The 23,983-nt window shown below is 45.3% G+C and overlaps 1 protein-coding gene across 1 annotated transcript in view; it reads right to left on the reverse strand.

The window, feature by feature from the left end:
- The window catches only part of LOC118271105 (lutropin-choriogonadotropic hormone receptor), a 34,752-nt gene extending 17,779 nt beyond the window's left edge, over positions 1–16,973 (reverse strand). Inside the window, 4 exon segments of the mRNA XM_050695700.1 lie at positions 993–1,149; positions 3,920–4,060; positions 4,143–4,214; positions 16,533–16,973. Of these exon segments, the coding sequence (XP_050551657.1) occupies positions 993–1,149; positions 3,920–4,060; positions 4,143–4,214; positions 16,533–16,711 (549 nt within the window). The 5' untranslated portion in view covers positions 16,712–16,973.
- Between the last annotated feature and the right edge of the window lie 7,010 nt (positions 16,974–23,983).

Genomic DNA, 23,983 nt, shown 5'->3' on the forward strand with positions numbered 1-23,983 from the left:
ATCAACAAATTCCTACTTTACAAAACAATGTGCGACGGCAACGCACTTGTAACCCCGATGGTAGTTTGGATGTGTGTGGGCCTCCGTCTGCCTGTGCACGCGCTCTATACGTTATATACCATAATAAGAATATTGTCAACTTGGATACCTTACCAAGTACTTTTTCTATTTCCCTTCAATTACTTATCTCACATTTTTGGAGCTTTAGTTCTTTGGTAAAAACGCTTTGTTCTCGTTTTCACAGTCATTATTACTATATCTGTTCAATGCAGTCACTTATGAACAAATACAGGTGGCCCAAGTATGCTGCCCTGAGGCATTCCATATTTTACACTGTCAAATATGGTATTTATATTAAACTGTAAAATAAGTCTGTCCAATTAGACTTTTGCACGCATTCGTGTCCTTCCAGCGCATTGCAATTTGCAAATAATTTACCAAACATTCGATTTAAATATTTTTTCCGATTGTCTTCTATTATACCATTGCATTGCATTGTATCTAGGAGGGTTTTATGATCGACTTTATACACCGTTAGTACAAGTGGGAGATATTTCATCAACGATGACGTAACAATATTGAAATTGACACAATTTGGGGCTGTAGATAAGTTACCGGAGCTCATCAAAACCGTTTTTCAGTAAGAGTATGACAATCCCTTTCGCCTCGCTCAAGGTGGGAGAAGTGATTGGATGATTTTCCCGCCTTAAAAAAGTTAATCATACGGACATGTGAGGCTCATTAGTAGTTGCATCTGAGAATCGGCCAGTAAAGCTCATTAACGGTAAGAATTTAGCGTGAAAATGGATGCGCCGACAAATTTCGTCTTTTCACGCCGTTTCGCTTTCAGCTCGGTGATCAGGTTGCCGGTAGTGTTAACACAAAATAGTGCACATAAACGCGCGATGTTATTAGTGTATGCATTGTACAGGGACTACATAACTATGTATGGATCTATGTCATGTTAAAGAGACGACTGAAAGTTGTCATACAAAGTCTTTTTTCTGCAGGATGGCGAAATCGGCGCCATGACGCGTGCGTGGGCAGCGCGCGCAGCAGGTTGCGCGAACGGCAGGGAGCGTCAGACTTTTACTGCAGCCCCACAGCGCGCCCGCCTCCAGCTCCGCGATGTAGTTGTCCTCCGCCGACCTGCGCACACCGACACCTCACTGTCTCACCATGTCCAAATCCACCACAGAGATACATTCACTTCCGAATTAAAGGAAAGATTATTATAATACTTTTGATGTAGTTTTGGCACACTGACACTTGTCAGCCTGTGGAGCTCTGTGCTTCAATGCTTACTGCTGCTGCGATTAAAAGCGAGCCATACACGAAGTAGGACGGTTTTATAAAATTGTAAAGAAAAGGAAGAATGTGTTGTCATATGATATCGTGAATGAATATTTGGATATACGACAGCGTTCAAAAACAATAACGAATACATGTATCGCAGAAATTCGTATCGGAATATTGTATGACCAATATACTATATTTTGTATGAAGGAAACTATATTCAATACAAAAAACCAGTTTTCTTAAAACTAAATATTTTCTAGGCTAACCTGGATACGAACTTTCCAGTCTACCTGTGGGGTTGATGTCTCCTGCACATATGTGATATTATTCATTGCATACTACTTATTGTTTATTTGTAACCCGCAAAATTATTTAAAATTAACTTTTATCTATTGAAGAATGTTCTAGACCTTTCTTGAGCAACAGGAAAATCATTGAGTTAGTATTTTATAGTGATAGACACATCAGTCAGGTGCTGCACGTACACCTGCCCGCGCGGCAGCGAGGAGGGATGTCGCCGGACTCGGGGCGCGCTGTGGAAATAGCACAAGGTCGCGGAAGTGACCTCTTCCTGGCGAGCCTCGCGCGGCCTTCAGCTTCCTGCGCCGCGTGCGTCATGTCATGTGTCCGACCGTAGTGTCAGTAGTGTGCTGTGTGTACTTGTAGTGCGCTGTGACGTGGCGCACACGTCATGCGTCGAGTGGCGAGTGTCGAGTGCTCAGCACTAGTGTCGGTGCGGAGTGCAGTAGGTCACAGGCAAGCGGGCGGCATTGAGCGGACGTGTCGTGGGCTTGTGCAATGTGGAGCGGTGAGCCACATTTGAAAGGTATTAGGCGCAGAGCTTCACCGTCCTCGTACGCGACACTCGCCCTCATTAGTATTGATAGTCGTATCTCGATACTCGTGTACACGTTTAGCAAGAGATTCGCAAACCGCCGCAGGCGACTACGTGCCTGGCAATGACTGGCTGCCGAGTAGTTGGACAACTCGCCAGCCGACTCCGGCTGCGTGAGAAAGCTCGCGGCGCGCGACTCGCACGCTCATACCTCGTCGGGCGGCTGTCACTCCAGCGACTGCGCACTGCATTGCACATCATGGTAAAATGTTGCTGTCGTTTTATTAGGCAACTAGTTTTCGTACCTAATTAAAATTATGTAAGTAACTATAAATTAGTTTTGCATTTCGATGTTTCGGCTTTAATCAAACATTATCTAGCAAGCAATGTTATGGCATAGTGTGTGAGCTGCAGCGCCGGCAGACGACATCTAGCGGATCGATACACACACACACACACACGCACACTGTGCGCCGCGCGGAGCTGCAGCCGGAGCGCGCCCACTTGCCTGTGGGAGTCAATTGTACCGATACCCAATGTAAACAAAACGGTGTAACTAGTAGACTGTCCACGACGCGTCATTCATTACACCAATACATCCCCCTTAGTCCTCCACGTAGAACGACAAGCCGCCACCTGCATCTTGAATTGAATCCGCTTTGAGCAAGCGTGAGTGTTGTAGAAACCATCATTTTGAGATACTTGTGTCTGCTACTCGTATTCATTTCATCGGTGGCTGTCTAGCGGTGACTCGATTAGTTCACGAGTTGGTTACATTAAAACACATTGTCCACTTTATAATATTAAGTTACACCTACACACCACTATTATTATTAAGATAACAGGCTCATTGCCTCCAAGGGGTGATTCATCAACTCGTCCCAAATGCCTACGGCCCATTTGGGACGACTTGCAGAAAATCGAAATAATATTATTTTCATTCTGCAACTCGTCCCACGTTACTTTCAAATTGAGGAAAGTACAGTTAGTAGTTTGCTACTGACCTCAATTTTTTAATTACTATATATTTTACACAAATGTCAAATTTAAGATTAAAGATTTTACATTTAATTGAAAAAAATTGAACGTCAGCGCTCAAGATCCGTGCAGATAGTTTTATGATGCTGATGAATAGACGTTTTCAAATGTGTGTATTTGTGAGAATGGCGGTTTGTTTTATTTGGATAATCGCTTGACAATGGGAACAGCTTGTAAATGGGAACATCGAGAACTTTACATAAAATATTAATAAACCATATTATACTTAACTATAAAATATTTTTAAAATTATCTTGTCTAACTGACTATACCAAATGATTACAAAGTTTCAAATCCTACCTAAAAAATAACGTGAGACGAGTTGCAGAATGAAAATAATATTTATTTTGATTTTCTGCAAGTCGTCCCAAATGGGCCGTAGGAATGTGGGACAGGTTGATGAATTGCCCTAAGTTCAAGGGAGTATGTTTACAGGAATGTCCACGCTAATTGTTATTACAACTGTTTATGAAGGGCAGTGAGCCTAAGGAGTACTTGTATACAACGACTTACATACACTAAATGACCAAACTAAACGACATTCCCACACAGTTTAGTTTGGTGGCCATGTGGGTTTGTGTACCTACTGATTGCATTTGTATTATCTACTACCTTCATGTTAAGTTAAGATTATGGCGAGTCAACAATTCCAAGGCTCGAGACCTGGTGCATTTTAGTTTGTAGGTGGTGGTGTAATGGTGGCGGTGGTGGTGGCGATGGTGGTCGCGGTGGTGGTGCGGCACTCACAGGAAGTGCAGGTGGTGCAGGTCGCGCAGCGCGTGCGCGGGCAGGCGGCGCAGCGCGCAGCGGTCCAGCCACAGCCGCGCCAGCGCCGCGCCCCCCAGCGCGCCCGCCGACACCGACTCCAGCCGGTTGGACGACAGGTTCCTGCGCAACACAACGCATGCCACTCACCACGCTCGCCGGCTCTCTGCCGCTACACTACTACTGCACTGGGTGTGGTACTCACAGCTCGCGCAGCCCCGCCGCCGGCTGCAGCGCGTCGCGCGGCAGCGTGCTGATGTTGTTGTTGGACACGTCCCTGCAACACAACACTACGTTGTACTACACCCACTACAGGCCGCATGCGCATGGAAACAAACCACATCAGCTTAATACGTGTCAGTCAGTCCTGTCATTTCAAGATTACTTACTCTAGATACAATACGATCACTTGAGAGTAATAGGCCATCTGCAAAATTTACAAGGTGGTTCAATCTTCCCTCCTCTATCCCATCATCCCTATCCCTAACATTTACAAAATCGGTAATGCACATGACACTCCTTTAGGCCTGTGCCGCCGCCGAACGTAAGATTCGAGGCAGCGGCCTTAGTGTTGGATTCATGAGCCGATTGTTTACCATCAGGTGATGCGTCTGATCCCAATATTTTTCATCTTAATTTATAAAGTGTTTGGGCTTTTATTAATAAAATATGGAATTAGATAAAACGAAGGTGCAGAGTGCAATGAAACACATCACACGAATACGATGCTGTCGCGGAATGCTGCTCATGAATATGAACTTTTAGCATAGCTTGAAACTAGTCGAGTGATTTGTGAAATAATTACGTGATTAAGCTGAAAATCTTAATAATTAATATAGGATTATACTTATTGTTTTGGGGTCATTATGGTTCTGTTAATGGTTAAACTTATTTTTTCCTGAAAGTGTTCAGCCTTTCGCGGCCCCCTACAAAAGCTTCGCGAACCGCATTGAGTAAAACACCCAGTATAGAGTATAGCTACATGTAAGTTGTAGTAAAGGGGCCGGTGAATACATGATTTATTCTTTCAAATAATTTGTAGTCAAAGTACTGTCTTGCTGTCTATTGAGTTTAGTTTTAAAACAGTTCGACGTAAACAAATCATCATCAATTGTGATTGGTTGACACTGATTTTAATTAATACAAAAATAATTTAAACATTTTCGTAATGAAACTGCAAGGAAGTATGCATAGGCGAACTAAATGGATGAACAGAGTGGGAGGCAGAGCCGCGCGGAGGAAGGCGGCTGTGGTGGCAGCGGCGGCGGCGGTGGCGGCGGCGCGATAACGAAGTTCACGTCGCTCGTTATTGGCGCCATCCATCATCGCTCGCGGTCGCCGACACGAGCCCTCGCGCCCTCCCTGCCGCCTTGCCTCTGTATACTGGGGGGAGGGGGACGGGGGACCTTCTGCAGCTTGTGATACTCCGATACTGCGAGACCGACTAATTTCTAAAATTATTGCGGGACTAATTAGCATTATATAGGTACCTACTAATTACCACATCTACTCATCCCAAACTTGGTTTATCGTAAAAGTCGACTAAGAAAATAGGTTTAAACGGAGACCGTGCAGCATTGCTCCTTTAAAACACCGACCAAGCGTGGAGCTTGCGGAAAACCATATCTGTAGAGAGGAGACCTGCAGTCCGTCCAGTGGCGTAGCGTGAGTGTCGGCCGCCCGGGGCGGAAGACAATTTTGCCGCCCCCTTATTTAGGTATTTTAATTTAAGGTACATATATTACACATTACATACATTCATAATAGCGAACTTTTCGGCAAGAACAGTCATGAATCAGAGCGCCTTATCCTCTAGATGGCCACGGAACTGGACGTCGCTCGAAATGTTGATGCCAAGTATCCCAATTCCAATACCGGGGCTCCGGCTCGAAAAGCAGGAGTAGGAACGGGGTGGTTTTTAGTCAGTAGGTAAGAGTCTGACAATCCCTCTCGCCTCGCCAAAGGCGGGAAAAGTCATATTTCCAATACCGGCTGAGGCAGTCAGAGGGGTACTTTGAAACTGAGGTGAGACGACCAACGGCAGTTTCTTAACGGTAAACACGCAGACCTGTGTCTTAGTAGGGTTAAATTGGAACAAATTAAGTTCACCCCAATCTGAGATTCTCCGTAAAGAAGTCTCGATTTCAGACACAAGTCTGTTTCGGTTCTCGTTGACGTTTTCCCGAGAAATATTAGCGCGGCCGGTATAATAGGCATCACCTGTACTGTCATCCGCATAACAATGAATGCCGCTGATTTGCAACATATCATTGATATGGATGAGGAACAAGATAGGTGATAGCACGCAGCCTTGAGGGACATCTGCGTTTACAGACAGAGAGTTGGAGCAATCCCCGTCGACAACGACCTTAATGCTTCTGTCTGCAAGGAAGCAGTAGACCCATTCGCACAATTTCTCGGGAAGCCCATAGGAAGAAACCTTCGAAAGAAGCGCTTTATGCCAAACCCGGTCAAAGGCTTTCGCCACGTCCAAGCTAACTACCAACGCTTCCCCCTTAGATTTGATCGCCTATGCCCAACGGTGTGTCAGGTAAACCAGAAGATCCCCAGCCCACCCACCTTTACGAAAACCGTATTGTTGGTCACTGAATATCTGGTGATCCTCAAGGTACCGCAAGAGCTGGCAGTTAATAATGGACTCTGGAAGTTATGGCTATCGGTCTGTAGTTGGACGGATTTGTTCTATCGCCTTTTTTAGGGATCGGGTGGACCAAGGCCGTCTTCCATGATCTCGGGACTACGCCTAAAGAGTAAGCTCATTTTAATCGGTCCAAATTTGTACAGTCGACTCTGTCTAAAGGTTCCCTTTCGGGGCAGGACTATCACTACTTTCTCCGATCTCTAGTTGCGACAAAAATATAAAATGGTTGAAATATTTACCAAATATTTTTATTATTTATTGTTTAATTTTGCCGCCCCCTAAAAAGTGCCGCCCGGGGCGGGCCGCCCCTGCCGCCCCCACTACGCTACGCCACTGAGTCCGTCATTACACCGTCACACTGCCTGTGTGAGCGCTGCGACGGCTGCACCGACAGACACGGCACCGGACGATGGCGGACAGAGTGGAGAGGTTGATTTGAAGAATCGCATTGATGACATTACAATATAGGCAATACAGCTTCTTATCTTAATTATACTCCAAACAAGCTTCTCAAATTCCTGTTCAAATAAGCACAAATTCCCGTACGAATATGCAGCACCTATGTGCCTCATTCTATTAATATTTTGTGTAAGTCGTCACAAATTTATAAATAAATATAGGTATGTTATATTTTTCTGCTAGAATTAAAACAAATCTGGACCGACAGAATGTTTACAGGACGAGAGCCGAGTGTGACTAGCTCCCGCAGCGCACGAGACGCGTGCGGCGCGCGGCGCGACCAGGTGCACGGCGACCTCGCGGGCTTGCGTCACCGGCGCCTCACTGCCCCCACCGCTGTGCTCTCTTGAATGAAGTGCATTTCGCTGCGCCTCACAACTCTACCAGGGTTATTCGTCACTGCGCTGTGCATTTATAGCAAATCACATTAGGTACCTTGTTCGCATAACAATTTTGTTAGTAGGACTAGGTACCCAGGATTTTGGTCAAAGGCGGGCGGCCAATGCGGTCTGTTCTCCCCCTAGCTATAAAGTAAAGAGCAAATAAACAATTTTGAAGAAGTCGTTGACGCTGGACGCGCGAGGAGTGTGTCTTGTAAATATTTACTCAGCTGTTACACGTTGAGGCCACCCGCTCCGCCTACACGTGAGTACGATATATATTGTACGCGTAACTTCTCAAATATGCGAGTTTCAAAGCGCCATCAAACTAAATGCCGACTAGTTTGTGCACTCGTACTGTATGCTGTATCGCCACTTTGTATTCATTTTATACGATACTGCCTCAATGCTGCGATTTGCAATAGCTTAATATTTTTAATGCTTGTCTGAGCTTGAACAAGCTTTCGAGTCACCTGATGGAAAGCAATCAGCACCACCCATGAACGGGTGTCCTACACCAGAAGCGTTACAAATGTTTCCGGCCTTTTGCTTTTTTGGGGGTGTGGGAATCGCAGATGGTAACCTCACTTGCTGTGTACCCACGGCGAAACACAACGCCAGAAACTATTATTTCAAGCCGATTTTCTGTTAAGCCTCTTATTATATTACTCCGGTCAACCGGTACCTGCACCTAAATATAAGTTTTTTTATCTAATAGGGGCAAATGAGCAGACACCAGTCTGCTCGTTTATCGTTTCATTCCTTGATTTCAGGGTTGGACAGTAATCAGCCTCACGTTGAAACTAAGCCGTCTCCTTTCCGACATGACACGTTTTGGTCAGGGATGTGCCATATGCAATTCATTGAGGCGCCGCGCCAGAACCTTTGTGAGTCGGTTAGATTCTTAAGCGATAGTTTGGGTCGGTATTTTGAGGGGCGACCAATTCTGGAACTCGGAGAACTATAATCCAAACACTAAGCTCCAGCTGTAAGGGAGTAAGCTCTGTGAAGCGCCGTGCAAACTTTAATGACAACTGGCATCAGAGATCGGTGGGTATTGATGTCCTGCACTGTACCGGCCGATGCACCGCGTGACGCGGGGACGGGGCGCGGGGCCTGAGCTAATGGGTCTCATCCTCGGCCTATATTTAGCTGAACTAGTTCATTGGCGCGCCGCCGTGCTCTCCCGCAGATATATGGGTTGCACTGACCACTTACTTTAGATGCGCTGCTGGGCGCGTGTCTGCGACCTGTGCACATACATACGTGCACTTTGGTAACATTGGGAAGTGAGTTGTGAAGTTAAAATAAAAATGATTAGAATTTATGAATGAGGGCGAGGCGGGGCGCGGGGCGGGGTGCCACGGCCCGAGCTCGGTATAATGTAATTTATTGGCGTCGTAATTGAATCGTTAGTTATGTCGGGAGTCGGGTGCCGCCGGCCGCTGCGTACGTAAATATATTGACCAGTACCAGCGACCGACCTCCTCTCTCTGGATGACTAGAGTGCGGCGCGCTCTTTTGTTCTTCTGCTCGAGCTTGTCCGATTTTTTTTTGTTGTCCAATGTAAACGCCAAATAACGTGCCCCAAATTAGGATTTTCTCGTGTCGTGGGTGCGTTTACAAACATACAAGTTCACATACACATCACACCCAGACCCAAAACAACAATTTGTGGATCACAGAAAGAGTTGCTCCGGGAATCGAACCCGCTACACGTTGCGCGGCAGCTGGTTACCAAGCCACCGCGCCAACCGTGCAGTCAAGTCTGTATTGATAGTGTACATGCTCTGTAGCATAAACTGCTTAATATTAGGTATCTATTAAGGTTTTAATGAATACTTTAATGAATAATTTCGTTTAGAACGCATGGCACCTAATTCTAAACAAATCAGTGGGTGGGTAACCTATCAGTACTATTATAGTTATGTATTCCATTTTGTTTTAATTATTATGTTATCGGCTTACTCAAGTAATTGTTTGACGAGGAACTCGACTAGTTTCAAGCCATGGTATAGGCTCATAATTATGAGCAGCATTCCGCGACACACGACGCGGCGATTGTCGCGCTACTACTAACATAACATAATATTTTAATTTAGTATGTCTCACGAAAGTTACAATAACATTTTGTTTTGATTTTAGATTTTTGAAGCCGGTTTTATAGGCCGCGGTTCCACAGACGCGGAGCGGGGCGGAGAGGAGTTTAGCGGTGCACGAATTGACCAATCACTATGCTCAAAATGTCCGCTCCGCTTCAGTGGAAACGCGGCCCAAAAGTATGCTCCACTCTACTCCACTCCTCTCCGCCCAGCTCCGCTTCAGTGGAAACACTGACTACTTATCATCGCTCTTCACCGCTCCTCTCCGCCTAGCTCCGCGTCAGGGGAATCGCGGCCTTAAACGCATTTTTTTGTCTAATATACCGTATGGGAAAACTCTCTTATGACTTAACCTTTAACCACATATTTGTTATCATCTTGGCTGACGATGTACGAAAAGTGAGCAAAATACGCCCGTTGGCTAAAAAAAGCATTATTCTCCTTGAGCTTATTTGAACACTCTTTACAAATACGGCATGAAATAACGTAGTAAATTATATCGATAATTTAAAAAAAATGTGCATTATTATCAAAGTTACTTAGTTAAAATTGCACTGTTGGTTACAAGAACGACATTGACTATTTGCACTATAATGTCAGTTCAAAGACGAATGTTCTTTTTTTGTGGGTATGAAAATCATTACAGTATTTGTTATCAAACTCCTACCATCCCCGGCAGGCTTCAGCCCTGTTGGGCCCCGTCAAGGTGGTCTGACAGCTCCATGAGGCGCGCGTGGAACCCAATGCGCCACCAGCATGGGCCTGGTTCCGGCGGCTGAGGCGTGAGCGCTGTCTCACGCTTCCAGCCGCCTCCTTCACGAGCATGACAGACTGCCTGTCATTCCTCTTCGCCCACGCAGGCCCACTATATGCTCCACCGTGTCCTCCGGGCGCTCGTCACAATGGTGACAACCGGGCGTCTTATCCCGCCTGATCAGGAACAGGAACCATCCAAAACTACCGTGTGCGGTAAGCTCCTGCGTCAGGCGGTAAGTGAGAGTGCCGTGACGTCTCTCAAGCCACTCTTCAAAGAGGGGCCTTACCGCTGTGATAGCAGCGTGTCCGGCCCTTGGTTGCGACAGTCGTCGAAACCACTCCGTCGTGACATCGCGCCGGAGATCAGACGGCCGCTCGTAGACGCTGGCTGGCGCCTGCGTCTCCAGATCCCACCGCGGTGTTCCGGCGAGGAGGTTGGCCGCCTCACCAGCGATCGTACGGTATCCGCGGTTGATTGATTATCGATAGTTTCAGTTAGCATCCCTTCTCTAGTCGAAAATAAATCATGGGTGCGCTTCGAGGAATAAAAAAATAATATTTTTAATAGTTCCTCGAAGCGCAACTAACGGATGCGCTTGGAAGAATAATATAGGTGCGCTTGGTTAGGTGCGCTTCAAAACAGTTGCGCTTCGAGGAATACCTCATAATAAGAGAACAGCCGCGCATGTCCGTAATATTCCTAGACAACCTACAACATTACAGATCTTCTGTGATCAACAAACATGAGGCTGATCCCACAGAATTTAATACTTAATTAATTTCATTAAAATTTATTTTGTTTGAAAATTTCATTTATTTTTAAATTTCTGTTTTCGTTGTATTATTTAGTTGTATTATGCTTCTGTGGACGAGTACTACTTATAGTTTAATTTAAATCATACTATGAATGATCTCCATACTGGGGTAATTCATCAACTCGTCCCACATGCCTACGGCCCATTTAGGACGAGTTGCAGAAAATCAAAATAAATATTATTTTCATTCTGCAACTCGTCCCACGTTATTTTCAAATGAGAAAGGTACAATCAGTAGCAAACATGTTAGTGTGGAAATGCATATTGATATTAAAAACCGGCCAAGTGCGAGTCGGACTCGCCCTTGAAGGATTCCGTAGCGGCAAGTATATGATATAATATAAAAGTTATGAAATAACTTGGTTTTACATAGTGTTTGTATGAACGACAAAGTTATATTTGCAAAAACTTTAAACTTGTTATCAACTAAATGGCTTTATAAACAAAGAATACAAGACACAACTTGTCAAGTTGTGTCTTTATGGTTTCAATTGCATGGTGCGATGTAAAATATTATTTTAATGTTATTTTATTGTGCAACTGACTGTACCAATGATAAGAAAATTTTATGCGTGTTGATGAATTACCCCCATGCTGTATGCATGGCGGGTAAATTCAACATGACACTAGGTATTCCCCGAATGTTAACCTGACGCGCTCGAGTAACTACCGAAATCCCATCATGGGCTCCCCTTCCATCACCCCCCCCCCACAGATAGGTTAGAAGTCAGTGCCTATGACATAATAGTCATAAAATTGTAAACAGCTATTAGGTTTTAATGAATAATTTTGTTTAGAACTTGTGCTACGACTTCTAACTTCTTAACTATCAGTAGTTATTTCTTGCATTTTACTTTTTTACTGTTTGTTTTCTTTTCTCCGTTCTTTATTGAGAATTAATACTTCAGTATAGATCGCGTAGTGTTGTTGTTGTTATATTGTGATATGTTGGTGCGGGTCTGCAGACGGCGAGCAAGAATAGCTCGCCACCCGACCAGAACCAGACTCGTGCGAGCGGCGCGTTGCGTTCCGCGTGCGCTTCAAAGAGTCGGACCACCGCAACTGGGGGCCATTGGGGCTTAGCCGACCCAGAGCTGCGGACAGTGCGGGTGTCGGGGCAGTTGCTTGAAGCTGGAGTGGGAACAGGGTGGTTTTGAATCAGTAAGAGTCTGACACTCGCCCTTGCCGCACCCGAGGCCGGAGAAGTCAAGATGTGATGATTTTCTCCACAGACAGAAATATTGTACGATTAAATAAGTATATTAAATAGGAATATATGCAATCCTGAAGTTACGGTCCGCCAACGGCCGCGCGGTATTTGCGGAATGCAAGTGGACGTTAGATTAAATAAATGTAGGAACCGCCGGAGTAGATGTACCGACGCGTTTGTATAAATTTTGTAATTCAAAGTGTATATTCATTGAGAAGAGGCTCACACAATTTCCAACTCCTATTTTAGAGAGAGTAGATTTCTAAGGGACGATTCGCATTGGTAAAGATTTCTATAAATTACAAAAAAATAAACCGACTTCACTAAAAAAGTTAAAAATAACTTTAATTTCGGAATTCGGTGTTTCTCGGTATTATTTGTTTGTTACACCGACTTCCGAAATTAAAGTTATTTTTAACTTTTTTAGTGAAGTCGGTTTATTTTTTTGTAAAAAGTATTTTATTTCACACTTTTTAGTTGCGATACTCAGTATCGCAACTAAAAAAGTCGGTTAAAATTCTTTATCTCAATAACTACTTTATTTATTTGTATTGTCACAGTCACTTAATTAACTTTATTGTGATTTCTATGTGAGTATGAAGTTCCATTGGCCATTTCTGGTCTTCTTCATCAGTTCCACCTCTTCAAAGGTTACTTTTTGACTGTAAATGCTTCAATTCTAGATGAATATACCAAAATCACTATATAGTTCCCTATAATATTTGAGGAGTTCCCTCGATATCTCTAAGATCCCATCATCAGATCCTAACTTGGTGACAATGGGATCACCTCAGAACTATCTACTTTCGAACAAAAAAAGAATTTTGAAAATCCATCGACAACTGACGGAGTATAACTTCATTGTGATTTCCATGTGAGTATGAAGTTCCATTGGCCATTTCTGGTCTTCTTCATCAGTTCCACCTCTTCAAAGGTTACTTTTTGACTGTAAATGCTTCAATTCTAGATGAATATACCAAAATCACTATATAGTTCCCTATAATATTTAAGGAGTTCCCTCGATTTCTCTAAGATCCCATCATCAGATCCTAACTTGGTGACAATGGGACCACCTCAGAACTATCTACTTTCGAACAAAAAAAGAATTTTGAAAATCCGTCGACAATTGACGGAGTATTCGATGAACAAACATACAAAAAAAAAAAAACATACAAACAGCCGAACATAGTACCTCCTCCTTTTTGTGAAGTCGGTAAAAATAAGATCCCTATTTTTGGTTGAATAACCAAATTGTGTGCGTATTTTTAGCTTTCTACCTCAAAAATGTTGATAAGTTCTATACAAATATTATTTGTTCCCACTCTTTACTCAACTCATATGAGTTGACACTTACAGAATGTTAAAGTTATTTTATTAGATAGTTATTTTCCTCAGGAAGCCTGAGACCTTTATATATAAAAAAAAAAACAAGTAAACTGGAAATATTATTTCATGGATTTCTCTCTCTAGCTCCAGACTGCTGTAAGTCTCTTTGCACAGGTACTTTATGGTAACATATTTTGTAAATGATATTGCTGTGAACTCACTAAAATGTCGGGTGGAAGTTTGTATGGAGAATTTTGCAATGTTCAAGGTAGGAAGGTACCTCCTACTGCCCCTTTAACTATCTCCATTTAAAAAAATCGTCAATTTGTTGCTCCGTCTTGCCGTGAAAGACGGACAAATAAACAGACATACATACACACTTTCGCATAATATAATAACCAGGCCGTTGGGCGTCCACGCGTGTGGCCGCGGCCACTCCGGACCACAGCCAGCCGCGACCGTCGTCTGGTCCAGCACTGCGTGTAACTACGCACTACCATACTGTCACATTGTTATGTATGTGCACTTCGTACCACAACAGGGTAAAGTGAGTTGTCCGCGGTCGCGTCCGCGAGTTACTTGCCCGGCTGTTGCTAGCACGTATGTTTAACACAATATAACATTAACACACTCTGTGGGGCCAATATTCCGTACTGTTTATTTTGCATTCGTTGTAAGGTCTCGGGCTCCGTGAGGTTTATAGCAAAGAAAACTTCGGAAAAAATTCAAGAGAAAAGCAGAAAAACAGGGAAAGTCCTTGGCGGCGAAACGGAGTTCGCCGGGTTTGCTAGTGACAATTAAAAATCTATTTAGACAATAGATGGTATATCTATATCTATGGTTTAGTCCGTCAGTTATAAAAATATTAGACACTTATTTTTTTATTTTGTCATATAAGATAACACTACTTAGATAAAACGAATCAAAGTTTGGGAGTAACTAGTTAGTAGTTTAGTACGTCTTATTCGTAGAAATAACATAGTTAGCAAATAACTTTGTCATTAACTAGAAGTGACGTCACGCGATGTTTCAAATCAATATATCTTCGAAAGTGTTTCCGTAACAAAATAAATAATACGTGTGTAACGTTTTAAAATAATCTACAAGACGGACATTAAGATTAAAATTACTCATCTACCCTGTCATCGTGGCAGTGTTTGGACAAGTCAGGCCCATCCATAGGACTTATTCGTCAACTCGGCCGTAATAAACTCGTCCGCGAGGTTGAGTCGATAAAAACATTAATTAATTTTTATTGTGCATCTCGGTCGAACCATGTGGTCGAGTTGATGAAGCTATTTTTTCATATCTTGTATTCGTCAACTCGACCGACATTGAAAATATGAGGCATTATTGTGATTGACAAAAGTGTTTCGTTTTTAATTATTTTTTTGTTCTTCTATGGGTATATTATATAACAATATAATAACTTAAAATTAGAATTAAGGACAGATAAAGATACAATACCCGACGGCCGCGACCGCTGCCGACAGTGTGCTGCGGGACGACGTGGTGCAGAAGACAAGAAGCCGCGGTAAAGAAAATAAAGATATTTTACTCTTTACACCAAAATTACTTTTGACACACACACGGGTTATGCGCTCTGTGGGAACTTGTGACACTATTCCTAATGGTAAACCCAAGGTCCGAATTCCACCAAAATATGGCCCGTTTTGTAATTAGTATGACGTCGACTGCCGAGCAAAGTTAAGTAATGATGTTGGTGGAGTTTCAACATACAAGTTTATTACAGTTCACACGCAAAAACTGATAAAAGTAGGTAACATAAGATGATATGTTTTAGTAGCACGAGGCGAGAGTACCGAGTTACGAGTACCTCATACATTATATTGCATATATTTCTTACATGTTTGGTAAGTGGGAATGAAGAGTTCAATATTCATAATTGAAAGACTTTAATCGGAAGATAAAGTTTTGTACTTCGTAGGAAATTGACACCCATCCTCTATTGAAACAATTTTGAACTGAACGTTTTATTACGTTCATATTCACAATAACTATTAGGATTAGAATGCAAATGTCTCAAAAAATGTGCGAATATTCGCAAATGCGAATGATAATATGCGAATATTCGTCACATCACTAATAAAGATGGACATAGGTACGCGGTGTAGCCAGTCAATGGACACCTAGCCTCGTTGGTTGCATCCGTTTGTAGTGCACGGTGGTAGTGCACGGTGGTAGTGCACGGTGGTAGTGCACGGTGGTAGTGCACGGTGGTATGCCAAAAATAAGAATGGACCTAGTATTGAGCCCTGCAGTACGCCCATAGATATGCTAGCACCCCGTGAGTTTACTTTATTCACTTATCTTTTAAGTTGCCTATCCTGAAGGCATGACTTCAATAGATTTAGTGATACCCCCGAATGCAGTAATGTTGCAGTTCCAGCAATAGAGTCTCGTATTTAACGCAGTCAAATGCCTTCGAAAGATCATAAAATATTCCGATAGCATCCTGTGCGTCTTCCCACGAGGCGAACACCCGTTTAATTAGAGCTACTCCAGCGTCAGTTGTACAGCGTCCCTTGGTGTGTGCACGGTGGTAGTGTCCTCGGCGATGTTAAACAAACCGAAGCAAACAAACGTTGCGGCAGCGACATGTTGTTGTCTAATGTGTCGTGCGGCAGTGTGTTGTACGTGTATCCCGACGACAATAGCTAGTACATGTTGTCGCGAATAAAAGACATCAACGCAGCTTGCAACGAGCAACAAGCAGCACGCAACACGCAACACGCAGTGCGGGCGTCAGTGGGGGGTATCCTTAAGGGTACATATACAGTGTAGACATACACTAACTATTAAATTTTGTAATCGAAGAGTTTGGTCTGCGAATCCCAGTAACTAGGTTTACAATGAGCACTCACAGTGAGAGCAGGTTCTCGTGCAGCGGCGGCAGGCGGCGCAGCGCGGCGGAGCGGCAGTCGAGGCGCGCGCCGCCCTCGCCGCACGCGCAGCCCGCGGGCGCGCGCGCCGGGCACGCGCCGCCCGCCACCCACACCAGCGCCGCCGCCGCCGCGCACGCCAGCAGCCGCGCGCGCGCCATCCCCTCACCGCGTCACCGCGCTGCACTCATGCTGCGCCACTGCACTGCACTGCACGCACACACACTACGCACTGCGTCCGCTATGTTTGCCTAATAAGCTCGTTCGAAGCTGGCCACTGATCACGATCGGAACCGGAGTCGTACACGTCGTGTGTCGCCGCGGAGAGTCGGCGCGTGGTCTCGCTGCGAGGGCGCGCGGCGTACTGCCGGAGTGTCGGAGTGACGTAAGGAGGGACGGCGCCCCGCACTCCGCCGCCGCGCGCCGCCGCCTTGTCTGCCGTGTGCGAGCACTGGATGGAGCTTACGAAAGTTCGCCACGGAGTCGCTCGGCCGCTGGTTGATAAATAACTCTCGAATAATTCCTGCGCCTATCTGCTATCTGGCCACTTCAGGATTAATAGCAGTCGGTCCGGGCGACGCGACGTCTTTATAGTCAGTGGTCCCCACGGGCGCCATGTGGGGCACTGTGGCGGTGAGCTCTTACATCCGACACTTTAACATTTAGAATATATTAGTTTTTGTGTCACAAGAAACCTCTATTTAGGTTTTACCTAATATTCATTGTTATTAGATACTGGTAAGAGACAACTCGAAAGATACAACATTAAGTACGGCTATGTGGAGTCAATGACGAGACCGCTCGACAAATTGTGGCGTCCGCGAGCAGCTGGGACCTAGTGTAACAGGAGGCCCTGGACGTAACGTGGTGCAGTCCGTGAGTACGTGTCCTGGAGCCGCCGCTACAAAGACAACGTGGGAACTACCAGCTTACAGTGGAAGGAACAGCGCACTCATCCTCAACTTAAAGATAATAATTCAGTTACAATAATGCGGAATTCCATTCTGTGGGGTTCAGACAGAATTCACAGTTGCATATATATGATGTCACAGTTGTATAACAGAACCCCTCGATTACAATATAGAAGCCTAAGAAATACAAACATTAAGTAAACATCATCCATTACAAAAGGAAATAACCCGTTCAAGGAACACACACACATCCACCAGTCGCACACATACACCGTAGTCATAGGAGCGTCCGCTATGGTAGCTACAAGTATGCACAAATATTGCACACAGGACTACAACGTTAACATCTACATCATGCAAACTCAGCCAGCACCAGGGTCGAAGGGTTATCCACACAAGCACGTCAAGTTTTGGGTAACACTACCTACGTAAATAGGGAACGCGGTCCTCCTCTCCCTTGAGGGCGAGGGACCTTAGGCCTTACATTTAGATACTGGCAAGTAAAATCTCTCTGAATAGGGCAGTAACATCGGCGGTAAATATGATTTTCCCATTCATTTATTCAGTTTGACATATTGTCATTTACAAGTATAAAAAGAGCTTTGAAAGCTCTTACTGACTAAAAACCACCCCGTTTCTACTCCTGCTCGTCGAGCCGGAGCCACGGTAAACCCACTAGGTAGTCCGCAGCTCTGGATTATTCACAATACCCTGGGTTATACAGTAGGAGCAGACTGAAAAATTTACTGTTTTTTTTTTTAATAAAACAAATCCATTTCATCCATCCATGCATTTAATAAAAATCTATTTATGCGTCTACGTGAGTCCATTATTATTATTTATTAATATACAGGGTGACAGGTTAAGTCGACCTAAATCCTTTAAGACGTGATAGTTTACATCATTCCTGACTGATTTGACCATAGGACCCCATATCCCAAACTTAACCGTTTTCAAATTATCGGCATTTTAACTTTTTTGATAAAATTTCCCATTTTTTTGGTTATTTCTCCCTTGTTTTGTCTTTGGTGGCTAAATTTTGTTTTGTTTTTGCTTTTTTGTGTAGTAGATTAGTTGCTTTATTATTTTAAACACTAAAACTGTAAATAACTGTACCAACTGAGTCGTAGCAGACGATCGAATGTTAAAAAAAAGAAATAAATTTGTGATAAGTTATTTTTCTTTGTAAGATATTTAAAAAAAGTCTATGACAACTGTGCTGCAAATGTGCGTAAAAATATCTACAATTCTTCAGCTTTCTGATGAGGTATAACATGATAGGGAATAATTTGAATTCTTTGCCAAAACATTGATGAAGTACTACAAGGTAGTAATATGAATATCGATATTTAAGTTTAAATGCCAGATCCTGCCCCACTTAATTTCATCAATGTACAAGAAATGTAAATTAATCAAAATTATGCAATGAAAATAAGACCATTGGTTACTTAATTATTATTCTGATAAAGTTGCGGATAAAAATTAGGAAATTAAAAGAATTTAAAAAACCCAAGGCCTATTTCCTGTATTTATCGCGACCATCTGCGTTTCTTAGTACGCTTGCACAAGGAACAAAACGAGTCATTCAATAAAAAAAAGATTTATTAATGTAATGTGTACGGATTTTAATATGAATTTGGTTTTAATACATACTATTAGTTAATTAATTTTTTTTATAATATATATTATAATGAATGCATATTCTAATTATTATTTCGTGTTTGAACGTTAGTGATTAAATGTAACGAAACGTCATTGGCGTGCGTGTGTCAGTTATGTCCAAAAAGTCATAATTTGACATTTGCTCTGTCTGTTCAGTTTACATTGTTGGTTCGTTATGACTATGAATTAAAAGTAGGATTACTAAAAGTGATATTGGTGATGACATTCCTGCCTTTCATAGCTAAACACCCTATGATAGCATTGTAATAATATAAAGCACTTAATTTAATTATTTCTACCATTATAACTGCAATTATCTAAACTGGTACCTAACCTAAATGTAATATTTTGTTCTTAGATTTATATAGAAACCGCAAGGTCTAAAGACTTTTAATCATGTTTTTAGTTATCACTAATAGAACAGCAATAGAATGTTACATTTGGCATGCCTGTACACTATATTTTTTGGTGGGGCAAAGCTCTATAGAGATTCTGGCATTGTCATTTAACTTGAGTCAGATAACAAAATAAAACAATCGAAATAGGTAACAAATGAGGTTTATTATTTATGTTTACAGTACATGTTCCACAAGTTCGCCCCTGTTTCGCACACATACACGCATTCTGTGTCGTTGGCCACTTTTTACCACACCAGTCGTTAAACCTCTTCTTATTTCATTAGCGGCTTCAATTATTTTTTGTCTCAAAACATCAATATTTTGTATTGGGTTCGGTTCATTATACACCAAACTTTCCATGTGCCCCCACACATAAAAATCCATAGGGGTCAGGTCTGGACTTCTAGCTGGCCACGGTACAGGTCCGCCTCTCCCGATCCACTTATTGGGATAATTAGTGTCCAGCCACTCCCTGACACTCCTTCTGAAGTGCGCGGGGCACCCGTCGTGTTGAAACCACATGTCTCGAATTAAGTTTAACGGTATGTCGTCAAGTAAATCAGGTAAATCTTCTCTCAAAAAAGCTAGAACTTATCACAAATTTATTTCTTTTTTTTTTAACATTCGATCGTCTTCTATGACTTAGTTGGTAGGTCAGGTCAGGTTAGGTCAGGTCAGGTCAGGTTAGGTCAGGTCAGGTCAGGTTGATTGATGGTGGTTTTGAGGACACGGCGCGGCATACACTCGAAGAATGTTCTGCATGGGCAGAGCCGCGCCGTGAACTCATTGCAGTACTCGGCGGGACAGACCTCTCACTGTCGACTGTTATACAAGCTATGGTCGACAGTGAGAGTGCATGGGACGGAGTCGCTTCCTTCTGTGAACAAGTCATGTTGGCAAAGGAAGCAGCTGAAAGGGAGAGGGAATCAAGATCTTTTCCCTCCCGCCGTAGACGCACTAATCGTCAGCGCCGTGAGGCGGCTGCCGATCTACGACCTCCATAGGAAAGGCCTGCGGGCGACTGACTAGGGGAGTCAGACGTCCGCTGTATAGGCGAGAGTAGGCGTTAGCGTAGTGTTCCACGTGCACTACTCGAGGAAGGGAAGCAGCCTCCCAGGGCCGCTAACGTGGCGGGACCTGCCGCAAACGTAGCGGTAGGTCGAAGCCTGCCGGGTGCGGTGAATCCGTGAGGGCAGCCCGGATCACGGCCACAGGCAGTGGAGGAACACCGCGGTGGTTTTAGCCGGTAAGAGTCCGGCACACCCCTCCGTCGTCCCCCCGGCGCGGGAAGTCCATGAGGATTTCCATCGCGATACAAAAAAAAAAAAAAAAATGGTTAGGTCAGGTCAGGTTAGGTCAGGTCAGGTCAGGTCAGGTCAGGTCAGGTCAGGTCAGGCCAGGTCAGGTCAGGTCAGGTCAGGTCAGGTCAGGTCAGGTCAGGTCAGGTCAGGTCAGGTCAGGTCAGGTCAGGTCAGGTCAGGTCAGGTCAGGTCAGGTCAGGTCAGGTCAGGTCAGGTCAGGTCATGTCAGGTCAGGTCAGGTCAGGTCAGGTCAGGTCAGGTCAGGTCAGGTCAGGTCAGGTCAGGTCAGGTCAGGTCAGGTCAGGTCAGGTCAGGTGAGGTCAGGTGAGGTCAGGTTAGGTCAGGTGAGGTCAGGTGTCCGCGGGACGAGTGTCATATGTTACGCGGATGACACTCTCCTCACTGCCCGCGGGGGCTTCACGACGGCGGCCAACCTGGCATCAGCGGGCGGCTCCCTGGTTGCCAACAGGATCCACCGCCTGGGGCTGACGGTGGCGCTGCACAAAACCGAGGCCGTGTTCTTCCACGGCCCGAGGCAGCGCCCCCTCCCGACGCCCACATCTATGTGGACGGCACCAGGGTCGCCGTAGAGGGCCAGATAAAATATCTGGGCCTCATTCTAGATAGCAGGTGGTGTTTCCGCCCGCACTTCGCCGAGCTGTCCAAGCGCCTACTAAGAACAGCGAATGCCCTCTCGTGGCTTATGCCAAATCTGGGGGGGGCCAGCGCGCGATGCCGGCGTTTGTACGCCGGCATTCTCAGGAGCATGGCCCTTTATGGGGCTCCGATTTGGGCGGACTCCCTACACAGAAGGGAGAATGCCACCGCCCTTCGTGTGCCCCAAAGGGCTATCGCTCAGCGGGTGGCGCGGGCCTACCGCACAGTGGGCTTCGCGGCGGCATGCGCACTGGCGGGCACACCTCCGTGGGAGCTGGAGGCGTGGGTGCTCGCCAGAGTCTATGATTGGACGGCAGAGCGGAGGGCGCGCGGAGAGCGCCCGGCTCATGAGGTGAGGGAGGCCGTGCGGCAGGAGGCCAAGGAGGCCATAGTCGTTCACTGGGCGGACGACCTTGCCGCTGCTGCCTTTGGCAGACGAACTCTGGACGCCATCGGGCCAGTCCTCCAGGCTTGGCTCGAGCGGCCGTCTGGTTTCCTCTCTTTCCGCCTGGTGCAGGTGATGACAGGCCATGGCTGTTTTGGCTCATACCTGCACCGCATCGGGCGGGAGGAGAGCCCGTCGTGCCACCACTGCGGTGCGATAGCGGACACGGTGCGGCACACTGTGGAAGAGTGTCCATCGTGGTCCGAGCCGCGCCAAGATCTGGTTGCGGCGGTCGGAGCAGACCTCTCACTCCCTTCTATTGTTCGTATTATGCTGGGGAGTGAGGAGGCATGGGCGGCGGTCGCCTCTTTCTGCGAGTGCGTAATATCGCAGAAGGAGGTGGCGGAGCGTGAGCGAGAGGAAGACGCTCTCGCTCCAGCGCTCCGACGAAGAAGAGTCGGCAGGAGAAGACGATAATACAACCGTCTTCTCCCTCCCGGGGTGAGTAGCGGGTGCTAGGCGCGGGGGCGCCTACACCTGCATTGCACTACTCACCTCTCGCGGGACGGGAGCGGTTAGCACACGACCGTTCCCGATGCCCCTTTCCCATGCTAGGGAGGGGCTTGTAATGGCCTGCCACCACAGGTGGGCTCCGCCGAGGGGGTACTGGTAGTAAAGGTTCAGCCGGTCTCCCAGACCCCCTCAATGGCGATGCGGGTGTGCTCCTGGGTTTTTTAGTGGGTATGCCGGCTTCGACCGGAGAGTCCCACATATCCCTCCCGTCCCCCGACGGGAGGACGATACATAAAGTATTTTTCCCAGGGTCAAAAAAAAAAAAAAAAAAAAAAGGTTAGGTCAGGTTAGGTCAGGTTAGGTCAGGTTTTTTTTTTTTTTTTTATTATACAGCAGGAGGGAAAATCCTCATGGAGACTCACACCTCCCCACTAGTAGAGAGGTGTGAGTACTGCCGGACTCTTACCGGCTAAAAACCCTCCTGCTGTTTCCGAAACCCCTGACATGGTCAAGGCCTGTGTTTACATAAATAACATTTTTAACATTTCTTTCTTTACAAAGTGCAGAGTAAGTAACAAAGTAGTTCTTTCTTAACAATTGATATTAAATTACTAGTGTTATTTGATTATATTATAATTATTTGTTATCACAATCAGAATCTTTCTTAAGTACATTTTTTGCTATGTTTTGTTTTTTGCAATTACTTGACTGATGACATGTTTACAGAAGTCAAGTACTACATTTCTCGTCTTGGCCTTCTTCATATGCTCGTGAATGTCTTGTGGACTAAACTTTTCTCCTTCCAGGCGCTGTTCGACCTCATGTCTGGCACGCGCGTACACCGGACACGCGAATATCACGTGCGGGACAGTCTCCTCCACGGCGGAGTCGCAGAGACACGATGGAGTTCCCCGAAGCTTGAAACGATACAAGTATTCGGAGAATCCACCGTGCCCGGTGAACAGCTGGGTGGTGATGCTGCTGGTCTCAATTTTCCTTACAGTGCTATACGCCGCGGCTGCACTGGGGAAGAATATCTTGGTGATTGAGGCGGTGTCACCGGATTTATACCTCGCGTCCCACTCGCTGATCGTGTCCATACGGATTCTCCCTCTGACGAATGAGACGGGGCATCGGTCATAATCCGGCCTCCTCTTCGATCGCAGCGCTGCTTCCTTCGCCAGGTAGTCGGCCCTTTCATTTCCCTCCAAACCTGCGTGGGCTTTTATCCAGAACAAGGAAACTCTCTTATTCTGGGAGGCGCAGTGGCGGAGAGCATTTCTTGTTTCCACTGCCAGAGGATGGGGGAGGTAGGGTTGGCGACAGTTTGCAGCGCCGCCATCGAGTCACTGAATATGCCGAACGTGGTTTTTTCGCTGTTGAGCGCCTCCCCGGCTGCTCTCTGTAGTGCCAACAGTTCTGCCTGGTACACGGTGCAGTAGGACGGCAGTACAAGTTTTTTCGACTTAATTTCGGTGGCACTATCCCACAAAGATAGCGCCGCGCCGACTTTGCCCTCGATCTTGCTGCCGTCCGTGAAGATTCTCACGTCGTAATTAAAGGCGTGGTTATTATATTGTTCCTCGTCTACCAGGCTACTGAACTC

Source organism: Spodoptera frugiperda, chromosome 9, assembly GCF_023101765.2.
Source record: "Spodoptera frugiperda isolate SF20-4 chromosome 9, AGI-APGP_CSIRO_Sfru_2.0, whole genome shotgun sequence".
In the NCBI taxonomy this organism is placed as follows: Eukaryota; Metazoa; Arthropoda; class Insecta; order Lepidoptera; family Noctuidae; genus Spodoptera; species Spodoptera frugiperda.